This window comes from Peromyscus californicus, unplaced genomic scaffold, assembly GCF_007827085.1.
Source record: "Peromyscus californicus insignis strain IS unplaced genomic scaffold, ASM782708v3 Scaffold_6__1_contigs__length_162567912, whole genome shotgun sequence".
Classification (NCBI taxonomy): domain Eukaryota; kingdom Metazoa; phylum Chordata; class Mammalia; order Rodentia; family Cricetidae; genus Peromyscus; species Peromyscus californicus.
The window spans coordinates 44409645-44433881 of NW_026294584.1; the positions used below are offsets into that span (position 1 = coordinate 44409645).

Consider the following 24237-nt stretch of genomic DNA (forward strand, 5'->3'; position numbering starts at 1 on the left):
GTTCTTTAGCATTGCTGTTTTATATTCACACAATAGTGAATAAAAATTTCAGTTGTGTGACAATAATTAAGATGAGGTCATGAAATTGAGAGTGAGTAGGGAGGACATAGGAGGTGCTGGAGGGGAAGAATGGTTGGTGGAAATGATGTAAATACAGTACTCATGTTTGAAATTCTAAAATTAAACAACAGATGTAAAAAAAAAAGCCAATTGGCCAATTGTTACACATCCTTGCCCATATGTTGTAACATCTATCAATAGTTTTAATATTGACTATTCTGATATATGTATTATTGTGGGGATTAACAAGGAAACTCCATGTAGTTAAAAAGGAGGTTTATTTTGGGGTAACTTACAGCCAGTAAAGGGGTTGGTTACAGGATCCGGGAGAGGTGAGGTGTAGTCCAGCAGGGTTCTCTGAAGAACTCTGCTCAGTCTACCATCCATCATCCAGGATCATGAGGAACCAAGAGCCCAGCACAACTGGATCTCGAATCTTAAGTGCTCCCATCTTGGCCCCGCCCCAGGGGCAGGTCATAGGTAGGCGTGGCAGTTAACAGAGGCCTCACTAGGGGTAGTACTTCCAGGTCAAAGCTGGAACACCTACCCACTACATATGTATGTATTTTCTGGTTTTAATTTGTACTTTGGTAGTAACTAATGATTATAATAGGAAGGTTTCTCTGGTCCTGTCAGGCCCCTGCAGTCCTGTGGCCTGCTTATAAAATAATCTTTTAGAAGCTTATATTAATTATAACTGCTTGGCCATTAGCTCAGGCTTATTACTGACTAGGTTTTATATTTAAATTAACACATAATTTTTATCTATGTTTAGCCATGTGGCTTGGTACCTTTTTTAGTTTTGTCTTGTCATTTTGTTTTTTCATTGTAGACGAATTTCTAAACAGTCTTGATAAATAAAAACATGGAGCCAAATATAGGGGTGAAAGCCTTAGAGAGATCAGGGAAATAGGGAAAGCTACTAACCAACCTTACCTCACCAACTCTGCAGCTTCCAAAGAGAGCTTCTTCCTGTAAATGATGCTTAGCATATTTTCATAGACTTATTTTTATCTTTGTGTCTTCATTGCTGAAGCATTTGTTTGTATCTTTTGCCCATTTTTTTTAGTGATTTTTTTTCCTGTGTCTGCATTTTAAGACTTTTTCTACCTGGAGACAAGTTGTTTATTAGATATTTTTGGTTGTGAGCCTAGCCTTTAATGGCTGAGCCATCTCTCCAGCCCTATTAGAGATATATAGGGGATTTGAAAACATATTCTTTCTGTATAGGGGAGACAAAATTCTAATGGGATATGATTTAAAATGTCATAATGAAACCTACTATTTTATGCAGTTAATATATGCTAATAAAAAGAGAAAATAAGAAAATATATTTTCACAGGATTGGTGGTACAGACCTGTAATCTCTGTACTTAGTGGATGGAGGCAGGGCAGATGGAGAGCCAGTTAGAGGTCAGTCTAAGAAACATAAGATCCTGTCTTAAAATAAACAAAAATAAAATAAAACCGCCTGGACAAATAAAAAGAAAATAGAATCTATAGTCTATGGCTTATCTTTCCATCTTCTTACTGTGTATTTGAACATCAGAAGTTTTACCTGTGGTTCTGTCTGTCTCTTGATTATTACCATGCTCTTGATGTTAAATCTGAGCAAGATCAGAACTTCTTGTTTTCTTCCAAGAGTTTTAGTTAAGGTTTACATTTATGGTTGTGATTGACTTTGAGTTAATTTTTGTGTGTTGTACCAGGTAGGAATCTAATCATTTGTTTGACAATGTAGTATGTTTCACCAGTATCACACCGGCTTGATTACTCAAGCTTAATAGTAAGTCTTCAGATCCAGTAGTATTAAGTCCGGCAATGTTCTGTTTCAAGACTATTTTGACTATTCTGGGTGGTCTGAATTGTCCTGTGAATTTTAGAATCTGCTTGTCAGTGTCTAAAAAAATGTCTACTATGGTTTTTTTTAGTTTATAGTATAGTCATAGGTCAACTTGGCAAGAATTGAAATCTTCATGTTCAGTGTTTTATTTAAACATGGTTTATGCTCTCCATTTTTACAGTTCTTTTAACATTTATTTCACTGTCTTTAGTTTTTAGTAGCTGAGTCTTAGATATATATGTTGGTTGTCCCATAGTATTTCATGTTTTATATTCCTATCACAAATATTATTTTTTAAATTCCGTTTCTAATTGTTAACTGCTAGTGTATATGAATAATAAATTATGTTGGTTTTCTACTCTTCAGCCTTGCTAAATTCCTTCTCTTGGTAGCTGCTTGAGAGATTCAGGAGAGTGTTTAGTCATGCTGTCACTTTTGGAAGACCCCTTTCATGTTTCATCCAGTCCTGATAGTTTTCATTTTTTTTTTCTTACTGTATTAGCTCAGACTTTCCATAGAATAGTAAGCAGTGTGGAGACAGTAGATATCTTTGCTTTGTAAAGTAGTCATCGAGTAAAATGTTAGTTATAGTTTTTTCATAGGCATCTTATCAGATTGAGGAAATCTAGTTTGTTATGTCTTTATCAGGAATAGATACTGCTTTTTATCAAATAGTTTCCTGTGTCTTTTTAGATGGTGAAAGGATTGCTGTTTTTAACTGGTCAGATCTTAAATTATAGTAATTTTCAGTTTTCAATTCAACTTTGCAATACTGTGAAAATCCCTGTTTGATACTCATTTGTTACATTTGATTTACAAAATTTTATTGAGTGTTCTTACGCATAGTTGAACATTTGGATACTGGCCTGCAATTTTGTTATAAGTGTATACCTTGTTCTGGTGTGTGGGTGCTTCTGGCCTTTACAGAAAGAATGAGGTGAGAATGAGTCTCTATTTAATAAATATAGAATTAATAGCACCATGGTGAACTTTAAAAAGGATAAATGGTAGAAAGTGGGCCTGAAGTTAATTTTGTGGAGACTTGTAAATTTTACACTTATTACTGTTGATAGATAAAGGGCTGTTTGTATTCTGTATTCTTGAGGGAGTATTAGTAGTTTATGCATTTTGAGGAATATTTAAGTTGCTAAATTTATCAGTATAAAGTTATTCATAGTTTTTTTTAAATTTTTCCGTTTGTCATTTTTGTCAAATAAATTTTTGTCTTTATGTCATGACTTACTCTTTATGGTTTCTTTTTCTTCTCCTTAATTTGTTCTTCCTTTTTTCCTTTTTTCTTCATTCCCTGAGACAAAGTCTTTTTATGAAGCCTTGACTGACTTGTAACTTGTTTTATAGTCTAGGCTGGCTTTGAACTTGGCAATCCACCTGCCTCTCCCTTCTAGTGCTAGAATTCCCTTTTTTCCTAGATTCTTATCACGAATATTGAAGCCACTGGTTTACTATTCTTTTTTAAATACTTCCAGCATTTGGTGTTAAAATTTTTCTTTTCAGTGCTGCTTTGGTTGCTGCTCACAAATCTTGTTACACTGTATTCATTTTTGCTCGGTTAGCACTTAGGGTAAAAGAGGCTTGTTTCTCTCTTTCTAGCCCCCTTTCCTTTCTCTGTTATGTTAAGTCTTTGAGCTGAGGTATCTAATAGAAGGTTGAAGGTATAATGGTAGTGTATATTCTGGTGTAGTTCATATTCTCAGAAGCAAATCTGTTTATCATCACCTCAGAAAACATGGGAGAAACATTTGCTGAATACATCTGTTCTTGATAGAGGATGGCAAACTAGAGATAGAAATTCCTTCAGTCTGAAAAATGTCTACAGAAACTTAATGATTAAATTACACATAACGTTCTTACATATTCTATTTCATGTAGTATTTTGGAGGGCCTTGCATCAGATTCCCAAATGGCTAAGAATACTATATTAACAAACAAATACTGAATTGTGTTGCTTTTTCTAACATATCTGATAATGAATTTTTCTTGTCGTTGATGTAGGAAATCAGTTTCTGATTTTTCTAATTTTAAGCTAACTTTTTATTTCTCAGATATACTAAACTTGGTCATCATGTATTTCTTTGAGTTTGTCATAGATTAGACTGGTTAATGTTTACCTTGAATTCTTCCAGTTGTTTTTATTAGTAAGAAGAACAAATAACATTTCTTCCCTTTATATTTCTTTCAGGTTTAGGTTCTAATTTCACCTAGTGAACTCAGAAGTTAATTTCTTCTTTCTGTGTTAAGATTTGAATCGTTTTTTGCTTTTTTACCTGGAAGAGCTTTGAGTTAGGTAATCTGTCTTGAAATGGCCTTGTGGGAACATTCTGCCTATCTGTTTATGAAATGGCCTGGTGGGAGCACTCTGCCTATCTGTTCATGAAATGGCCTGTTGGGAGCACTCTGCCTATCTGTTCATGAAATGGCCTGTTGGGAGCACTCTGCCTATCTGTTCATGAAATGGCCTGGTGGGAGTACTCTGCCTATCTGTTCATTTTGTCTTAACAGTTGAGGACTCATCAGGGTTGTTGCTTCAGCTGTAATCAGTTACATTATTGTTAGGAATTGTCTATTAACATGTTACATTTAAAATTTAGGGAGATAAAGGTCTCTTTAATATCTTAAACTACTTAATGTTTGCAGGATTTCCTGGGATATTTCTTTTTGTTCTTTATATTGGTTAGTTATAAATTGTTCTTCTTTTAAATCTCATCACTGTCACCAGAACAGTCATTTAGAAATAACTAATTTCTGTTATTTTCTTTTCTTTCTTTTTGTTTTTTGTTTTGTTTTTCGAGACAGAGTTTCTCTGTGTAGCTTTGCCCCTTTCCTGGAACTCACTCTGTAGACCAGGCTGGCCTCGAACGCACAGAGATCTGCCTGGCTCTGCCTCCTGAGTGCTGGGATTAAAGGCGTGCGCCACCACCGCCTGGCTTCTTTTCTTTCTTTTCTTTTTCTTTTTCTTTTCCCTGACAGGGTTTCTCTGTGTTAACAGCCTTGGCTGTTCTGGAACTCGCTCTGTAGACCAGATTGGCCTTTGCCTCCTGAGTGCTGGGTTAAAGGCCTGTGCCATTACGCTTTGGCTTTGTTTTCTCTCTCTCTCTCTCTCTCTCTCTCTCTCTCTCTCTCTCTCTCTCTCTCTCTCGCTTTCTCTTTGTATGTGTGTGTGTGGTTTTTATTGTTATTTTGAGATAGAGTCTCACAATATGTAGCCTTAATATGTAGCCTTAACTGGCCTAGAACTTGCTATGTAGACAAGACTGGTCTTGAACTCACAGAGATCCTTCTGCTTGGTCTCCTGAGTGCTGGGATTGAAAGCATGCACCACCACGCCTAGCCTTTGTATCTTTTTTATAACATCTTTAGATGGATGCCTAGCTAATCATCAGATATTAAAATTTTCTCACATGCAGTAAGGATATAAAAATTATGTCTACTTAATTGTTGTCTGGTTCACTATTTTCATTATGTAATGAAATGGCTCTTTGGTGAGTCATAATTTTATAGAAATACTATTTTTTAACTTTCAAATACATTCCTTTTTTGATTATTGTCTTCATTACTGACCTCTAATGGAATTGCATAGTGGTCAGATTCGTGTGCTACGTGATTACCAGTCCTTTCAGACTTAGACTTGTAATATAGCCAGGTTTATTCAGTTTTTAGAAATATTGGCAGTTCTTGGGGGGCAGTATTCTATATATATCCAGCAGGTCAGGCTTGCTTCCTATGTGCTAGCATATTGCACAAATCTTTATCAGTAGTTCCTGAGAAGAATGTATCTTAACACTCTTCCATGTAAGTTTGAATTGCATGTTTCTTTATGGTTCTAATTTTCTTCCCATATTTTTTTTGCCATGTGTTTAGTTACACATCTTAATTTTTTTATTTTAAATTAAATTTTACTATGTGTTGTTTACCCACTTTCATATAGTATTTGCACGATGTATCTTTCTCGTTATTTTAAAAAACAGTAGTATTTATTGTTAAATGTGGTCTCATTTGTTGTTAAATGTGGTCCAGGCTGCTTTGTAGTTGAGGATGACTTGGAACTTCTGGTCCTCTTGCCCCATCTTCCAAGTGTTTAGGTTACGAAGGGTTGCTAAAATGCCCAGTGTGATGTGGTTCTGGAGTTTGAAGCCAGGACTTTGTATATGTTAGGCAAGCACTTTAGCCCCTTTCAGTCTTTAGTTTCAACCTTAAAAAAATGATTTATTTATTTTCTATGTGTACAGTGTTTTGCCTGCATGTATGCTTGGACACCAGAAGAGGGCACCAAATTTAATTATACATAGTTGTGAACGGCCATGTAGTGGCTGGGAGTTGAACTCAGGAACTTTGGAAGAGCAGCCAGTGCTCTTAACCATTGAGCCACTTCTCCAGTCCTAGTTTGAACTTTTCTATATCCTGTTTTAAAGAAGTAACTCTTACAAATGTTATTTCATTTTTTATTAATTTGTGTGTGTATGGTGTGTGTACATGTGTGAGTGCAGATGCATATGTCTATGTGCACACATGCAGAGGCCAGAGGATGATGATGATGACTGTGCTCCTTTGTCATCCTCTCACCTTACCCTTGAGACAGAGTCTCTCACTCAACCTGAAGCTCACTTTTCGGTGAGGCTGCCCAAGTGGCCAGCCCTGTCCTGAGGTCTTCGTGTCTCTGTCCCTTGCCGCCGTGGGGTTATAGGTGCTCACAGCCGGGCCCAGCTTACCATTTTACTTTCTAGGCTTTCTTATGCTCTTTATTTCTTCTTTGTGCTCGTCATCTCTTGCTTTTCAATATTTTCAGTTTTCCCTTTGTTTACTTGGCTCTAATGTATTCCACAATATATTTCTTTCTTTCTTTCTTTCTTTTTTTTTTTTTTTTTCCGAGACAGGGTTTCTCTGTGTTGTTTTGGTTCCTGTCCTGGATCTTGCTCTGTAGACCAGGCTGGCCTTGAACTCAGAGATGCTCCTGGCTCTGCCTTCCGAGTGCTGGGATTAAAGGCATGTGCCACCACTTCCGGCCCACAATATATTTCTGATAAAAACTATGACAAGTATACAGTTAAAAATTTTTTCATCACCTTTTTTGTCTTCTAATGCATGGATTATAAGTGGAGTTTCCATTTTATTTACTCATAACTCATATATTCATTGTTATTTATGATGGCATAGTTGAGGCCCTGTAAATATTGCTTCATTTTATACAGAGTTCATGAGTTTCCCCCTATCTTTACTGATTTCCTTCTCTCTATTACTGTGTATTTTGGTCTTACATCTAAGGTTTTATTTCCTTTGCCTTAAAGCACAGCCTTTAAACTCTTATAATAAAGAGGGTGGGTTGTTTTTTTTTTGTTGTTCGTCTGAAACATTTGTCTCCTAAAGATGGACATTTTATGTTGGATGTAGAACTTTTGGCTAGCAATTTTTCTCCTCATCCTCTTCCTCCTTTTTTTTTTTTTTTTTTTTTTTTTTTTGAGACAGGGTTTTTCTGCACAGCCCTAGCTATCCTGGGACTCACTCTGTAGCCCAGGCTGGCCTCGAACTCACAGAGATCCACCTGCCTCTGCCTCCCGAGTGCTGGGATTCAAGGCGTGCGCCGCCGCCGCCGCCGCCGCCGCCGCCGCCGCCGCTGCCACCACCACTGCCACCACTGCCACCACCAGCTAGCAATTATTCTTTCAAACATATTTTGATTATTATTCCACTGTTAACTGGCACTATTGTTATTGTTGAGAAAAGTGTGTTATTTTTTGTCTGTTTCTTTGAAAGAAATCTGTTGGTTTTTTTCCTTGGGCTGTTTAAGTAGTCCGCCTTCATTTTAGCTTGTTTTGTAGCGTGTCTTCAGTTACAGTGCTGAGCTCTTCAGCCTGTTAAAATTGTGTGCTCTGTTTTACTCTTCATTTCATTTGTCTCGCTTTCTTACTTCTCCTGTTAAGCTTTGTTTGTGTTTCGTTTCCATGCTTCTTTGAACTCTTGGTCCCTTTCAGTTGTTAGTGTCACTGGGGTCTCCTCAGCACTTGAGCTTCATCTCTGCAGTGTCTCGGGCACTTCTTTTCCTCTCAACCTGGACGATTCATGGTTTCTGGTTTTGGCTGTCGTACTGTTTCTATCTATTTATCATGTCTGCTTCTCAACAGTCATGTCGATTTGGTGCTAAGGTCTTACACCAAAACTTGTTTACTTCCTTACATTCATGGTTGTATTTAGCGATTCACCTGCTGCACTGCATCCCTCGTTCCTTTTCTGCATCTTAGCCTGACGTCTGTGTTGGTTCTTATTAATCTGAATGGTTTTAGTAATCTTCAGATGTGCTGGCCATGGTGGGTGGCGCCTGCCTTTAATCTTGGCACTCAGGAGGCAGAGAACAAAACGAAACAAACTAGTCTGGGTAGAGCAGGTTTCTCCTGGCTAATTTTATTTTATTTTATTTTTTTAAAATTTTTATTTTTATTTTGCAATACAATTCAGTTCTACATATCAGCCACGGATTCCCTTGTTCTCCCCCCTCCAGCCCCCCTCACCTTCCCCCCAGCCTGCCCCCCATTCCCACGTCCTCCAGGGCAAAGCCTCCCCTGCAGACTGAGATCAACCTGGTAGACTCAGTCCAGGCAGGTCCAGTCCCCTCCTCCCAGGCCGAGCCAATCGATCCTGCATAGGCCCCAGGTTTCAAACAGCCAACTCATGCAATGAGAAATAGAGCATTCAATCAAATAAGAGTTAGGGGAAGGAGAGAATACCAAGTAAAGAATAAAAGAAGCTATCTGGAAAGAACTAGTCTTGGAGAATGAGTTGGAAATGGATAATGAAAAGAAAAGTAAAGAGCACAGAGAACACGGGAAAAACAAAGGCATGAAGGCAGTGAGAGGGACTTCTGGGAAGAAGCCCAGGTCTCCTGGCTAATTTTAAGGCGCTTCTTAAGACTCAGAGGCTAGAGCTGTTGTCGAGTAGCAAGTTTCCTTACTCTTCTTCCCTTGGAATTCTGTTTATTCTCAGCGGTGCTCAAGAATGCAAAAGCTACATTCTCTTCCCATATGACCACCAATCTGCTGCTTAAAACATGGCTTCTTCCCAGAAGTCCCTCTCACTGCCTCCATGCCTTTGTTTTTCCCGTATTCTCTGTGCTGTTTACTTTTCTTTTCATTATCCATTTTCAACTCATTCTCCAAGACTAGTTCTTTCCAGATAGCTTCTTTTATTCTTTACTTGGTATTCTCTCCTTCCCCTAACTCTTATTTGATTGAATGCTCTATTTCTCATTTGGTGCACCAAAAAGATTAATAGTTTTCTACCAAATATAGTTCCAAACACTACATCATCATCACCATTGTCAATGTTATTGCTGCTGCCGCCGCCACCACCACCACCACAACGTGTTTGGAGTTTTACAATGGACCTTGTATTTTTAAGTTCCTTCATATGAACTCCGTAATTGTCATACCTGCTTTCTGAGGTATGTGTGGTATTATCATTGTCTCTATTAAATGAGGAGAATGATTAATTTGCTATGACTGCATAACTAGTCAGTGACAGAGCTAATATTTGGGCTCCCATAGTCTGGTACCAGTATCAATACTTTTAATAAGCTATGCTTTACTGCTATAAATTTTTACTAGTTCAAGGTTCTAGTTAGCTTTCTGTAAGCTAGCTACTTTATGTATTTCTGTTACTAAAATATAACCTAAAGTAGGGAATTATTTATTTTGACTCTCAGTTTCAAGAAATTTTAGTTTACAGTCCTTAACTGTGTGGATTCTGGGCCTGTAGTGATGTAGAATATTATGGTAGTGGAAACGTGGTAGAAGCTACTTACCTCATGGCTTGACAGGAAGGAGAGAGTGGAATGGACTAGGTATAACTTTCAGAGGGACATTTCTAGTGATCTACTTCCTCTGCCTATGCTTTACTTCCTACAGTTTCTATATCCTCTGCTGTCTTAGGGTTTTAATTGCTGTGATAAAACACCACGACCAAAAGCAGTTTGGGGAGTATGTTAGTCTGGGTTCTCTAGAGGAACAGACCGTATAGAATGAATCTCTCTCTATATATATATATTGAGTATATATATATATATACTCTCTCTCCCTCTCTCTCTCTCTTTCTCTCTCTCTCTCTCTCTCTAGAGAGAGAGAGAGAGAGAGAAAGAGAGAGAGAGAGAGAGAGAGGGAGGAGATTTATTGGCATGGTTTTCAGGCTGTGGTTTAGCTAATCCAATAATGGCTGCCTATGAACAGAAGTTCCAAGAATCCAGTAGTAGTTTAGTACACAAAGCTGGATGTCTCAGCTGGTCTTCAGTATATAACAAAATATATAAATTCAGTATATACACTGGCTCTAATGCCAGTGAAGGGTGGACTTGTTAGCAAGAGCGAGAACAAGCAGGTAAAGAGACATTTCCTTCTTCCATGTCCTTTGTATAGGCTGCCTGCTGAAGGTGTGGTTCAGGTTAAAGTAGATCTTCACACCGAAAAAGATCTGGATTAAAAGTTTATCTTCCCACCTGAAAGACCCAGATTAGAAGTAAGCCTTCCCACTTCAAATTATTTAATTAAGGAAAAAAAAAATCCCTCACAAGTGTGCCTAGTCATTTGGGTTTTAGTTAATTCTGTATGTAGTTAAGTTGACAATCAAAAATAGCCATCACAGGGAGGAAAGGGTTTATTTCACCCTACACTTCCAGGTAACAGTCCATCATCAGAGGAAGTCTGGGCAGGGACTCAAAGCAGGAGTCTGGAGGCAGGAGTTGAAGCAGAAGGGCATAGAAGAATGCTATTTACTGGCTTACTTACTCATGACTTGCTCAGCCTGTTTTCAAAATTATGGCACCCAGGACCACCAGTCCAGGGGTGGCACCACCTACAATGGTCTGGACCCTCCCCCATCAGGCATTAGTTGAGAAAATGCACTACATACTTGCCTACAGGCCAACCTCAGGGAGGCATTTTTTCAGTTGAGAGTCCCTCTTCCCAAATGACTCTTGTTTCACATTGACATAAAACTAGCTAGCACATTCCTTAATAGTGCCACCATTATTAGACTGCCAAAATGAATAATTTTGTAAAATGGTTTTGAATGACCCAAAAGGACTATATGCTCTATAAGCTAGATACTTGAGTATTTCTTGGAATGTAATCTATTTGGATGAGAAACCAAATTTGAGAATAGGTAGTATTGGTATAATGATGTTCTAGGATTTGTTTTGATCATTGGTGATGTTTAAACATTTTTCTTTTAATAAAAAAGCTTCCTGAGTCTCATTTTTAACTATGTATTTTTAAAGCATTTCTGCTGTTGAAAAAAAATTCTGTGTGCCCAGTGAAGACTTTATTAAGTGTGTTTATTTAATATAGTCATAGTCACAGAACAAATGAAATGTGTTGAAGCTGAGGACATAAGTTAAATAGTTTGAAAATTATTAGCAACTTATTAGTGTGCTTTTTTCTGAGTGATATTTTAATTTCTTTAAGATATTCTGCTTTTGTTGGACTTCTGGTTTCCTGTTTCAGGTTTTTGTCCGGAAATAGACTTACTAAAATATTAGTAACTGTTTGACTTCCTCCTAAAACTGATGTGATTTTTTAAATAAGCATCTTTAAATTCCTCATTGAAATTTTTTCTCCAGTCCGGAGAGGTAGATCAGCTGGCAAGTGCTTGCCTACCGTGCTCAAGCCCTGGTTTATCCCAGCACTCGATAGATACACTGAGGAAGGCACGTGTAATATCATAGTCCTTCGCAGGCAGAGGATGAGAAGCTCAGGGTCATACTCCGCTAAATAGTGAGTTTGAGACCAGACAGGGACACGTGAAATTCTGTCCATGAGGGGAAGATGAAAGGAGGAGAGGGGGACAGGGAAAGAAAATATATGCTAATGTTAAAAAAATTACAGAGAATGGGAAAAGACATGGTGGTACACACTTTTAATCTCAGCACCCAGGAGGCAGAGGCAGGTTGATCTCTGTCAGTTCTGGGCCAGCCAAGTCTACATAGTGAGATCGTGTCTCAAAAAACAAACAGCAAGTAAAATTTACTATGTTCCTGTTGTAGTTCTTTTGGCTTTTTACTTTGTCTTTTTCCACCTTCAGTTTTCTGTATATAGTTACGTCATCCTCCCTAGGCTCTCCTGTTAAGTAGAATTAATAATTCAGCGTCAGTTTTCCCTTCCACCTTGTTTGCGACCGAACCTTCTTAGTCTTCACCAGTGAGCCCACCAGCACCACTGGCCCACAAGCCACAGAGACTCTGTGTCCCCACCCTCTCTGGAGGAGCACTGAGATTACAGGTGGGCCTCACTGCTCCGGCTTTACGTGGGTTCTGGTGACTCAAGCTTTGTCCTCACGCTCTAGGGCAAGTACTCTACCCACTGAGCCAGCTCCACAGGCTAATCTAGTTCTGAATGAATAATTTTACATTCTTTTTAAGTTTTTAAAGGTTTTAGAACTTCTGTGTCTCCCTTTCAAAGACTTATGGTTAATTTTTTTGTTGTTGTTGTTTTATTTTTCTATCATCATTACTACAGTGAACAGGAGCCCAACACTATCTGGAAGGGGAGAAAAAATTCCCAAATCCTATAATATTGGAGGTTTTGGTCAGGAAGGCTGAATAAAGCAAGACTCCAAAATTATGGAATTATGTAATAGACACATTATTAAATTAAATTGTACTGCATATGTAGCATGAATCTAAAGAGTTTTATTAATAAAATCAAACCTGAGGCCAGTTATTGGGGTGAACACTGGAAGATCAGAGAGACAGAACAAGCCACAGCTAACCTCACCTGGCCAACTTTTCAACTGATCTTGTTTCCTCAGACTGAAAGCCTCTGTGTCCTCATCCAAATGGCTCTCAGCTGAACTGTGCTGCTCAAAACCTGAAGCTTAACCAGCTAAAAGCTTAACCAGGCCAAAAGCTTCTAGTTTCTGGTCCTCAAGCCTTATATACCTTTCTGCTTTTTACCACCGCTCCCTGGGATTAAAGGCTTGCTTTCTGGGATTAAAGGCATGATGAGTCACCATGCTTGGCTGTATCCTTGAACACATGGATTTCTGCCTCTGGAATGCTAGGATTAAAGGCATATGCTACCACTGTCTAACCTCTATGTTTAATATTGTGGCTGTCCTGTCTCTGACCCCAGATAAGTTTATTAGGGTGCACAATATTTTGGGGAACACAATACCACCACATGCTTATACTTCTCCTTCCTATAACAATGAAAATGTAAGTGCCGACTTCTAGGTGTGTAAGGACTTGGAGGTGAGACAGAATCTTGAACTGTAGCCCAGAAAGGCCTGCAACTTGCTACATAGCCCCCGCTGGCCTCGTTCTTAAGGCCTCCAGAGTGCAAGGATTAACTTATAACCACCACATCCAGCTTGGGTGCTGATTTATAAAGGAACTTTCTTTTTCCACTAATTTTATAAGGTTACAAAGGCAAAGAGGAAGAAATTCAATGATTATATAGGGTTGTTTACAACAGCTTCTTGATTAACCCAGAAAAGAAAGAGATTAGGAAGGTTGTTTAGATTCCAAGTATGCAAGTTACAGAAAAGAGACATTTTACAGCATTTTGAACACGTCTTTGTTTCCAGCGAAACAGGAAAATCCTCATTCAGATAGAAATCAGGATCAAAGGACAGAATTTGTGAGAGAATGAGCACATTGTCAGGTATCTATTTGGATACATGTAAAAGAAAACTCTAGCTTGGTAAGGAGAATGTCACTACTACATGTCTTCATGAGAAGTTCAGGGCTGAGGTGGCTTTCCTGGCTGCTTGACCCAGTCATCTAGTTTCTTTAGCTTTCTTTGCTGTCATTGCTGTAGACTTGACTCTTTCCCTAGCTCTACAAATAGGAGTTAGTAGTTGTACACGTTATATGCTGCATATGTATATGAAAATGTGTCCAGAAGATAAAAGCCTCTTCTTTTCTTGTATTGTCTGTTTAGAAGTGATGAAACATTGCTTACAAGTCTCTAGAAGATTCTTCCTTTTTTTTTTTTTTTTTTGGTTTTTCAAGACAGGGTTTCTCTGTGTAGCTTTGCGCCTTTCCTGGAACTTGCTTGGTAGCCCAGGCTGGCCTCGAACTCACAGAGATCCACCTGCCTCTACCTCCCGAGTGCTAGGATTAAAGGCGTGCGCCACCACCGCCCGGCAGATTCTTCCGTTTTGTTATCTAGAATTTGATTCTATACATCGTTCGTAAACTAGTGACAGACATGGGTGTAGGGTGTGATAATCATTTGGAGTAGAGTAGATGTGTGGGGGAAGTGCACTCTCCATATAATTATAGTAACTAATGTAATAACTCCTCCAGAAGTAGATGAAAAGTTTACTGAGAGGAAAAGCAAAGTGGGATCCGAGTCCCAGCTCCATTACCTAAGATATGTGTGCGTTTGATAAAGTTCCCTAATTCTCTAAATATGTACTTCCCCATCTTAGAAGAGGAGCTCCAAATCCTCTTAGGGTTGTTTTAGACTTAAACGAACTAAAACAGATTTTAACATTTGGCAGCATCAATAAGTACAGTTCTGTTGCTGCTGGCAGTACTTTTATCTGTCACTTTGTACCCAAAGAAAGCAGGAATTTGCATTTTAAAGAGTTTTCTCTTTCTCTGAGGTTGTAATATAAAGTGCCTATACCAAAGCTGTTGGTGGTCATGTCCTTATTTAGGCTGTTTTTGTTTTGTTTTGTTTTTTGTAATCTGGTAACAAAATCTATGAACTCTTAAGGGCTCTTCATGGGGAAGACATTGGAATTCAAGAATCTATTTATTATAAGGGATAAAGATTTTAAAAGTAGTAAATAAAATAGAGAATAGTGGTGAGAAATCACCAGAAAGCAAATATTCTTCCCGGCTTCGATTATTCTTTCTTTTCCCATTTGTATTTATATTGATGCAAAAAATGATTTTTAAGGTGCACATGGCCATGCTTCAGTGAAATAAAACGTATATTCAGATTATTTATTAACTATTTGCTGCTGCTTCTGGTTTCCAGCCTTAAATTGTCATCTTAACTTTTTTCTCTCAGAGCTTTCCTTCTTTCGGGGTCTTTGTTGAGGTTACATATTTCTTCATGAGCGCAGTAGTAACTTTATAGTGACTCATGTAGTCATCGTGGGAATCTAAGTTTAATATGGGCTGCTGCTAATGCAATGTTTCTGTTGTGTCAACTAATAATTTACTTTTTTTTTTTTTTTTTTTTTTTTGGTTTTTTGAGACAGAGTTTCTCTGTGTAGCTTTGTCCCTTTCCTGGAACTAGCTCTGTAGACCAGGCTGACCTCGAACCCATAGAGATCCACCTGGTTCTGCCTCCCAAGTGCTGGGATTAAAGGCATATGCCACCATCTCCTGGCAGTTGACTATTTATATTTGGGTATCATACTGGGAGGTTGAAGAGCCAGCTAAGATATAACTCTTCTTTTTTATACTTGCAGATGGCTTGTTCAATCAGTATATCAGTCAGCAGGAGTATAAGCCGCGGTGGAGTCAGATCATTCCTAAGAGCACCAAAGGTGAGTTGCACTGTCTGGCTTGTTCTGTTTCTTCTTTACAGTCTGTTTTCATTAGATGGCCCAAGCATCCTCCTACTCTGTTAATAAAGAGCAGGTATTTGAGAGAGAACATAGGTTCCTTATCTAGGTAGCAGAGAGGATTATTATCATAATTTTTTTTCCCTGAGGCTAGGGATTGAACTTGGCCTTGTACATGCTAGGTAAGCACTCTTACCAGTGAGCTATAGTCCCAGCCCTAGTTTATTGTATTTAGATTATCTTTTAAATTCTTGTTTCATCACTGTGATAAAATGTTGTGCAAGGTTGTTTGTTCTTAGAATGCTGTTACAAACTGCTTTCATAGAGGTGTGTAAAATAATAGGCACGCTGTGGTGCCACCATATGTGTTCCTGGAAAACCAAGTTCTACAAAATCGCTACTAAACATAGCAGGACCTTTGAGAACAAGAGGGACAGGTGATGAACTTTAATAGAATCGCTATGTCAATTCTATTAAAACACAGTACAGTTGAAGCCAAAAGGCACTTCATTTGAATATCAGAGTGCCTCAGTGACCACATCTAATGCTTCTTTCTTGGAGACACAGACCCTAGGGAGCATTTATTTCTAATAGGGACTTGTTTGTTTGTTTTCAAAACTCAAAATCTGATTCAGAATTTAGTCTTCTTCATTAACACATTATTATTTTGTGAACAGATTTTTGTCACTTTATTGTATGCATTCACTTTTGCCAGATGGAAACGTGGTTTTACTGCACGTGTTTACATTGAAGAAAGATGGTTCTCGAGGTATTCAGTTGGTTTTTGTGGTCTTCATATGTCTCCAAGGCTTTCTCTTCACTTGTGAGAAAGTTTCCATAGCATTACTCATTAATATGTGCCAAAAATTCCTCCTGAACTTATATAAGCTCTGTTGTGTGAACATACTCCCACTTTCCTAGTTCTGTGTATGGTGACTTCTTCAAAGACACATGTATTTGAAAATAGATTAAATACACAAAACACATGGTAGAAATTAATATTTTAGTGTTGTGCTAATTTATTCTTGAAAAAAGCAGTACAGACTGACAGGAGAGAAGGGCAAGCCCTCAGTGGTGATGGTCAGCAGGAGCTGATGGGCATCTAGCTGTGAGGAAGGAAAAAGACTTGTCGAGTACAGTGGTTTGGCTCTGTGCCCTGTTTCTGTGTATAATCATGTGCTTCATAATGATGATCCCATGAGCTTTTAATTGAGCCGCAACATTCCTATCTAGTGTTCATACTGAACCTTTTTCTGTGATTAGCTATTCTGAAAAATAGAAACATTGTAGCTGGCTGAAGTACTTAGTAGTAACATGTTTTGCCGTATGGCTCGGCGGGCAATAGGCAGTCCCATGTCGATTTCTGTAAATACACTCTCTGGTGTTTACACAAAGACAGAATCGCCTAACAATGCATTTCTCAGAAGCTATTCCTCATCAGTAAGTAACTCATGACTGTATAAAAAACTGATATTTCAGTTATTTGTAATACTCCTGTAAAACTCCTGTGCACAGTTAGATGATAAGTTTTACATACAAAAATCAGGAAAGTTCATTTGCCAAACTAATTTATTTCTACTAATGGGAGATTTATGATGAAAACCTTAGGCTTCCTGGTTTATATCAAATGTGATATTGGAATCCTGTAATCTTAGGGCTGAGAGCATAACTCAGTGGTTGAATACTTGCTTGTCACTTGTGGGGACCTTATCACTTGTGGGGTTTGTTCCTTAGCACACATGCACACACACCATTTTCTAGAATCCTGTAACTTTTTCAGTATTTGAAACAGAGGTATTTCTTCCTTTATTCTTCCTTTCACTAATTATAATATTTTGAAGGAGTACGTGTGGAGTATTTGTTACTATTCTTTATAGACTTACAAGTGAGGTTACTCCTCTAGAATTGTAAGTTTTATTATATCTTTATAGAAAATACTTTTTCTTCTTCAGGTGATGGAGAAGATAACCGACCAGGAATGAGAGGGGGCCATCAGATGGTTATTGATGTTCAGACAGGTGAGTCACGCTAGCAGTGGCCCAGCAGAATTCTAGAGCTAAAGTGTGCGTGGAGTTCAGCAGTAAATTCAGGCAGTACATGCCAAAATTCATCATTGGCCTACATTTATAATACTTCATGAGAGTGGACACGCTTCTCTTTCCATGTATGGTAAAGGTTAAATGTTATTTATTAAACCAAATAGCAAAGAGGACAGCGTTGACTGCATACTATCTGAACGTCAACACTGAGAGAGCAGGCTGCTGCACAGCTGACCGTAGACACCCTAAGAGACGTGTCCTTCACATAATTCCACTCTATAAAACTTTACTCTGACCATGCCAGGATGTGCTCAAGCAGCATTTTACTTTTCTGAGAGTATTTACACCATTTTGTTACTTTGTTGTGCTGACTCAGTACTTCAGGAATAAAAATATTTCTTTTGTAGATTCATATTATTTTATAAGTAATTAGAAAAATATGATATGATACTAAATCTTGACTATTTTCAAAAATTGGTATTAATAAGAATTGAATATTTTACTTGAAACTAAGTGTTAGATATATATTTATAACAACTTTGAGAATACTATTAGAGTATCTTTGGAAAAGTTTTCTTTCAAGGTATAGGATTTTATTTTCTAATCTGTTCCCCTTCTCACAAATACTATCCTGTCCTACATAAGTAGGCTTGAATACGATACAGCCTTTTAGGCATTAGTTTTCCTGTTTCAGAGTAACAAGCATGCCTATGTTTGTTTGTTAAAGGGGCAATTTTGTACATAAATTATTTTCTTGCTAATAATACACTAAGGGAAATTGTTTAGAAAAGCCCCTTTAATTTCCAGCAAAACGCGCTTCACCCCAGGGTGAGATGTCCTGACACTTAAAGGCCACGTTCAATAGGCCCGAGTTTCAGGGTCCTTATTACTATGCTGTCTGTGAGAAAGAGACCATGCACGATGGGGAAAGAACACATGGGGAAAAAAAGATCATTTAAATAAAGATAATGTATGGGATGTTTAGGAGGAAAACAAAGATTCAAGTGATAGACAAACGTCATGACAGAACTTAGTATGACCAATGTGGCTGAGGTTCAAGTTAGCAGAGGTCCTTCTTTAGAAGCTCAGAAGATGAAGGTATAGACATCTTTCCTACCATACTGTTTTATGCAATAGGGACAGAATTTCAGCAGGTTCACTGTGGCCCACGGCCATATTGCCATTCCTGTTTGTCTAACTGTAGAAATTCTAGTTTTAGGAAGAGTCGTGGGAATGATGGTTACAGTCATGTGATTTTAATCTTGTATGTGTGTATTTTACACACACACACACACACACACGTCCCTGTGTGTCCTCATGTTTGTGTTTGTGCTCCCATGCATGTGTTTTTGCATATTTATGCATATGTATGTGGAGACAGAGGTTGACATTGAATGTTGTCAATCTCTCTCCCCAGTGCTGGGATTGCTTCTGCATAGCTGCATCTGGCTGATTTATGCGGGTGTTGGGATCAAACTCAGGTCCTTGTGTTTATATGACAAGCCTCTTACTGGCTGAGCCATCTCCTAGCTCCTGATGTTAATTTCTTTATGATGGCTTCTCTACTTATAACCCCCCACCACCCGTTACTTGGTGAAAATGTAAAATACTGCACTAAATAAGAATGGCGATTCTAGCCGGGCGGTGGTGGCGCACGCCTTTAATCCCAGCACTCGGGAGGCAGAGCCAGGCGGATCTCTGTGAGTTCGAGGCCAGCCTGGGCTACCAAGTGAGTTCCAGGAAAGGAGCAAAGCTACACAGAGAAACCCTGTCTCGAAAAACCAAAAAAAAAAAAAAAAAAAAGAATGGCGATTCTAGAAGAGATGCCTTCAATTTTCCCCCATTCAGCATGATATCTGCTATCAGTTTGTTATACACATACTTTATTATTTTCAGGCATGATTCTTCTGTTCCTGATTTCTTTAGGGCTTTTTTTATGAGGTGTGTTGAATTTTCTCAGATACCTTTTCTGTATCTGTTATGATCCTGTGATTTTTGCCCCCTTGATGTTATTTATATGTTGTATTATATTTATTAATTTGCATGTGTTGATACATCCTTATATCCTCGGAATGAAACCAACATGCTCATGGTATATAGTCTCTCAGTGTAATGTTTGCAAGACTTTTATTAAGGATTCTTACATGTATATTCATCTAGGATATATGTCTCTGTTCTTTTTGTTATGTCTTTATGTTATCAAGATAATACTGGCTTTATAGAGTGAGTTTAGAAACAGTCTTTTTTTTTTTTTTTCCTGTTTTATGGAATAGTTTGAAGAACATTGCTCTTGGTTCTGTAAATGTCTTGTTAAATTCTACAGTGAAGCTGTCTAGTCCTATGATTATTCCTCTAGTGTGGTCAGCGATGCATGTTCTAAAAGGAGATGGAGTAAGCTGTCCTTCCTAGCTAGCAGTGTAGTAGTCTCGCTGTGGTTTTCCTCTGTTGTTGTAGGTGTGTGAATGTCCAGAGCAGTTAGTTCTTCAGCCTGTTTGGAGTCTGTTCCTCATGGAGGTTTCTCCTAGTCTCAGAGTTTCTATGTGTTTACTGAGGTTTGAGCAGGGCTGGATGGAGTGGAACATGGTGCTGTCTCATAGCTGTACCAGGCATTTTCATCATCTGTAGAGTGTCTACTCAGATACAACAGCTGTCGTGGGCCTTTCCCAGTATGGCATAAAAAGGAGAAAACAAAAGAACCATAAAGAGCAGTCAGTTGGGTACAGAAAGAAATGAAAAGCCAAGCACAAGCATAATGGTGAATTATGGAAAACTAAGTAAATTTTATTTTGGCTTATTTAATGTATGTCAAAGCATTTGTTGCTTCCCAGTGTTTCCTATATCTTGTTTTCTTAAAGATTAAGGCTAATAGCTCCTAAATTTCATTTCCCTTTTCAGTCAATAGTTGTTTGTTTGCTTAATGCCATTTCCCTGTCAGATCCAAGGATAGAATAACCATAAACATGCACAGTGGCTTAAATTTTACTGTTCAGTTGCCCAAACTTCTCCCGTCATACAGGAATCATACTGGACCATACCTTGGTAGCAGACGAATGTGGTACTTTGGCCTACTGTACTATACGTTAGTTTTATTGATTGTCGTCCCTGAACCTGACACCTCTCCTCTTAATAGACTTTAATTGTGAACTTGGGTTTCAGCTGTGGTTTAGGTAAAACCGTTGTGTGGAGATTTTGTTTCAGCATGGATTGTCTTGTGTTAAGTTGTTCTTCCTATGTAATTATTACTGAATTTTGGGGGAAGACTCAGGTAACACCATACCAATTATTTGATAGCTGCAGAAGAAGATGTTGGGGATTTGTCCTTTAGAAACTCTCATCTCTAAGTTTCTGAACCTTGAACTACCTCTGTAGCAATTACATTAAAGTGCTTTTCAAAAGAAAACAAAAATGTGTATCTGTTTTCCTTGAAGTTTTTAATGAAGTGGATAAAGAGGAATTTGGGTTTTTAATTGCTATCAAACTTTCATGTGGTTATACTTCTGCTTCTGTTTTATTGTGTGTATGATTCCTGTTTGGGCATGAGTGTCAAGATATGCCTAGAGAGGTCTGGGGACAACTTCGTATAGTCAGGTGAACGCAGGTCATCAGGATTTACCCACTGAGCCGTCTCGCTGGCTTTGTCTTCTTCTTGATTCTTGATTTGTGTCTGACTTTTTGGCTTTCTCTGTTAGCACATATTTGATACAGTCTGTAGTTTCAAAATGACAGACTTGTTTAATTATGACTAGTGTGCCATCTTGTGGAGGTTTATGCAATGGGCAGTCTGATTGACTCAGTAGAGTGGTAGAAACTGCATTTGAGCACTTGAAGTAAAAAAGCCCATTTTAGTTTACAGAATGTGTGCAAATGGTGTAAAAGTTGTGCAAATGATGTAAAAGGCCAAATTCTTTCCTTGTGTTAATCATCTCTCTTATTTTTAATTTTTAATCCATGTACAATGTGTAAATTGTGCTGCTGGGAATAAGTAGATCCATGCTTATTAGGTTCTGGTACCAAATAATGTATTTTTTGTACCAAGGAATAATAATTGAATTGTGATATTTATGGAGTAATAATTGATAGATAGATTGATGATTATCTGATGTGGTCTTTTAAATGAAATTGGCTTGACATTTTGAAAATAGGCTACTACTAACTTTATTACCACCAATCTCTGTCGTTCCCCATGTCTTCCTTTTTAGTTAGTTCTACAGCAAGTTCAGATTCTAATGCCTCTGCTTAACTTTGTTTATAGTTCCTTCAGTGTCTGTGGAATTAAGTTTGAACCCTAGTAATTGAACCTTGACCATGATCTAGTCACTATCTGTCTTTTTAAGCTTCCTGTCTGCCTACTACCTTTGTGTCCTGATTTTATATACATTTTCTGTAATTTACTTATTCACCACACAATTCACCACAACTTCTTTGCATACAACGTATAATTTTAGTTTTCACTGTATCTTTAGGAAAGATAAGCATATCACATTTTAGAGCTTAGGAAACTAGTGGTTAAGGTTACAGAGTCAAGATTGAGGCTACAGTATGCCTGACTTTGGAGTTTATGGCTTTTCAAACACTTTGGTTGTGTTCTGTCTCTGTACCTTTGTTATTTTACTTTGCTGCTTTTCTGTCCCACATTCTACTTTACTAGAACACAAAGCCACATTCTGACCCCAGGACAGAGACTAGTCTTACCACAAATCTACCAAGTTCTCAGCCACGTGTGTTCTCCCCTTTAGAACACCTGTTGTGCTTTTGCCTTTGAATGGCACTTGGGTCTGTTCTGCATTGTGGTGACTTCTGTCCCCTTTTAGAGTTGTGGCTAGATTGTAAGTTCTTCAAGGACAAGGGACTATTCATCTTTCTTTTCATTTCCTACAGTGGTTTGTGAGTTCAAATCAGTGCTTAAAACTTATCAGATAGATATTGCTGAAGAGCTAGGACAAATGCAGAGCTGTGTTAGTCTATATTCCTTTAAGGGGGAAAAAATAGAAAGAAAAGGTTGCTGCTTGAGGAAGATGATGTTGCCTAGGATATACAGGCGTGTTGTTATAGGACTTGCTGCGGGGCATGGGTTTCCAGGAAGCCAGCTTTCCCACTAAGATTTCAGCTTTTCCTTTTTCTTTTCTACACTGTACTTCTCACCACGGTTCTCTCTAGATAACTTCATAGTTTAATAAGTCTTTCTGCCTTTTATGATTTAATGACACTTCTTGGTATTTATTTCTAGATGGTTTATCTTTGTGAGACTTAAATGATGAGGGATTGAATTAAAATTTTTTGTTGCACCTTTTTTATTCAGGTACATCAAAAGAATAAGTTTCTACAAAATTTATTTATTGTACTATTGCTTCAGTTGGACCACAAAGCTTCCATGGACAGGAATGACATCTTTGTTTAATTCTTTTGGGATGCTTGCCCTGTGCCAGATTTTCTTTTGCTCAGCTATCAATGAGGCTGTTGTGGAAATGTGGGTTTTCTTTGCTGTGAGAGTTTATGCGTACAAAGAGACCTGCTTTTCAGAAAGAACATTGAGAACTCAGAGCCCAAGAGGAAGGGTTATTAAAGTTAATGAACCAGGGTAACCTTATCCAGAGAGTGCCCATAAGTACTATAAAACAAAAGGTCAATTGCTATTGCTATTTTAGTTAGATGGGCCTCCCTCTACAAGCTTCAGAAATTAACAGGGTTAACTGCTGTTATAGTGAGGTCTTGGCAAATAATCTTAAGCCAGATGAAAATTCTTTGTTCTTTTTCCTATAAAATTATGTATCTGGACATTACTGTATGCCATCTGGGAAACAATGTTATTCAGCTAATGATAATGGATTGTTTTATCATTATGAAATAAGACAGAGTTTTAGTACTCTAAAATAATTGCCATTATTTCATATTTTTACAGTGCCAAAAGGATTCCAGGTTTTGGTTAGTTTGGAGTCTAGTACGGTAATACTGTTGTTACTGTGTCTGAGGTGCTTAGGAACTGAAAGGTAGCTCAAGTTTTATTTGTTTGTTTTTCCTCTTTTTTAATAGAAATGTTCATTTTTGACAACTTGTATAACTTAAATTTGAGGGAACTCTAAACAGAGTTTTGTAAATAAAAAAACAAAGACTGAGGAAGAATAAGTGGCTTATGCTTGATCATTCTTTATTAATTTCTTACCACTGTTACTAGATACCTGAGAAAAATAACTTAGGGGAAGAAAGTATTTTGGTTCATGGTTTTAGAGGTTTTTAGTCCATTATGGCAGGGATGGCATAAAAGAATGGGTTGCAGCATGGTGGCAAGGAAGCAGAGAGCACAAGGAAGGGAGAGAGGAACGGAGGGTGTAGCTGGAAGTTTTTCTGTGTTCCAGTGGTCAGGACAAATCTCTCCCACTTGTGTCCCCCAAGTAAGCACACAGAGGCTTATATTAATTATAACTGCTTGGCCGTTAGCTCAGGCTTATTACTGACAGGCTCTTACACTTAAATTAACCCATAATTCTTAATCTGTGTTTAGCCAGTAGCTTGGTATCTTTTCTCAGTTCTGCCTTGACATCTTGCTTCCTCTGTGTCTGACTGGTAACTCCTGACTCAGCCCTTCCTCTTCCCAGAATTCTCCTCGGCTGCGCGCCCTGCCTATACTTCCTGCCTGGCTACTGGCCAATCAGTGTTTTGTTTATCAGCCAATCAGAGCAACACATATTCACAGCATACAGAACATATCCACAGCAGGAGGGAGAGAGTGAGGGAGGGAAGTCGGAGAAAAAGAGAAGATACTGCCCTTAAGAA

At 38.1% G+C, this 24237-nt stretch overlaps 1 protein-coding gene and 1 non-coding gene across 8 annotated transcripts in view; one reads left to right on the top strand and one right to left on the bottom strand.

The window, feature by feature from the left end:
* Window positions 1-24237, top strand: part of Mkln1 (muskelin 1) — a 202379-nt gene that overhangs the window by 115298 nt on the left and 62844 nt on the right. For all 7 annotated transcript variants that reach the window (XM_052720218.1, XM_052720219.1, XM_052720220.1 and 4 more), the window contains 2 exons: window positions 15332-15409; window positions 17380-17445. In XM_052720218.1, the coding sequence (XP_052576178.1) occupies window positions 15332-15409; window positions 17380-17445 (144 nt within the window). The remainder of the gene's footprint in view (window positions 1-15331; window positions 15410-17379; window positions 17446-24237) is intronic.
* LOC128100211 (small nucleolar RNA SNORD45) lies at window positions 17462-17546 on the bottom strand. Its single transcript, XR_008214725.1, has one exon. It is a non-coding gene; the product is annotated as a small nucleolar RNA SNORD45 (small nucleolar RNA).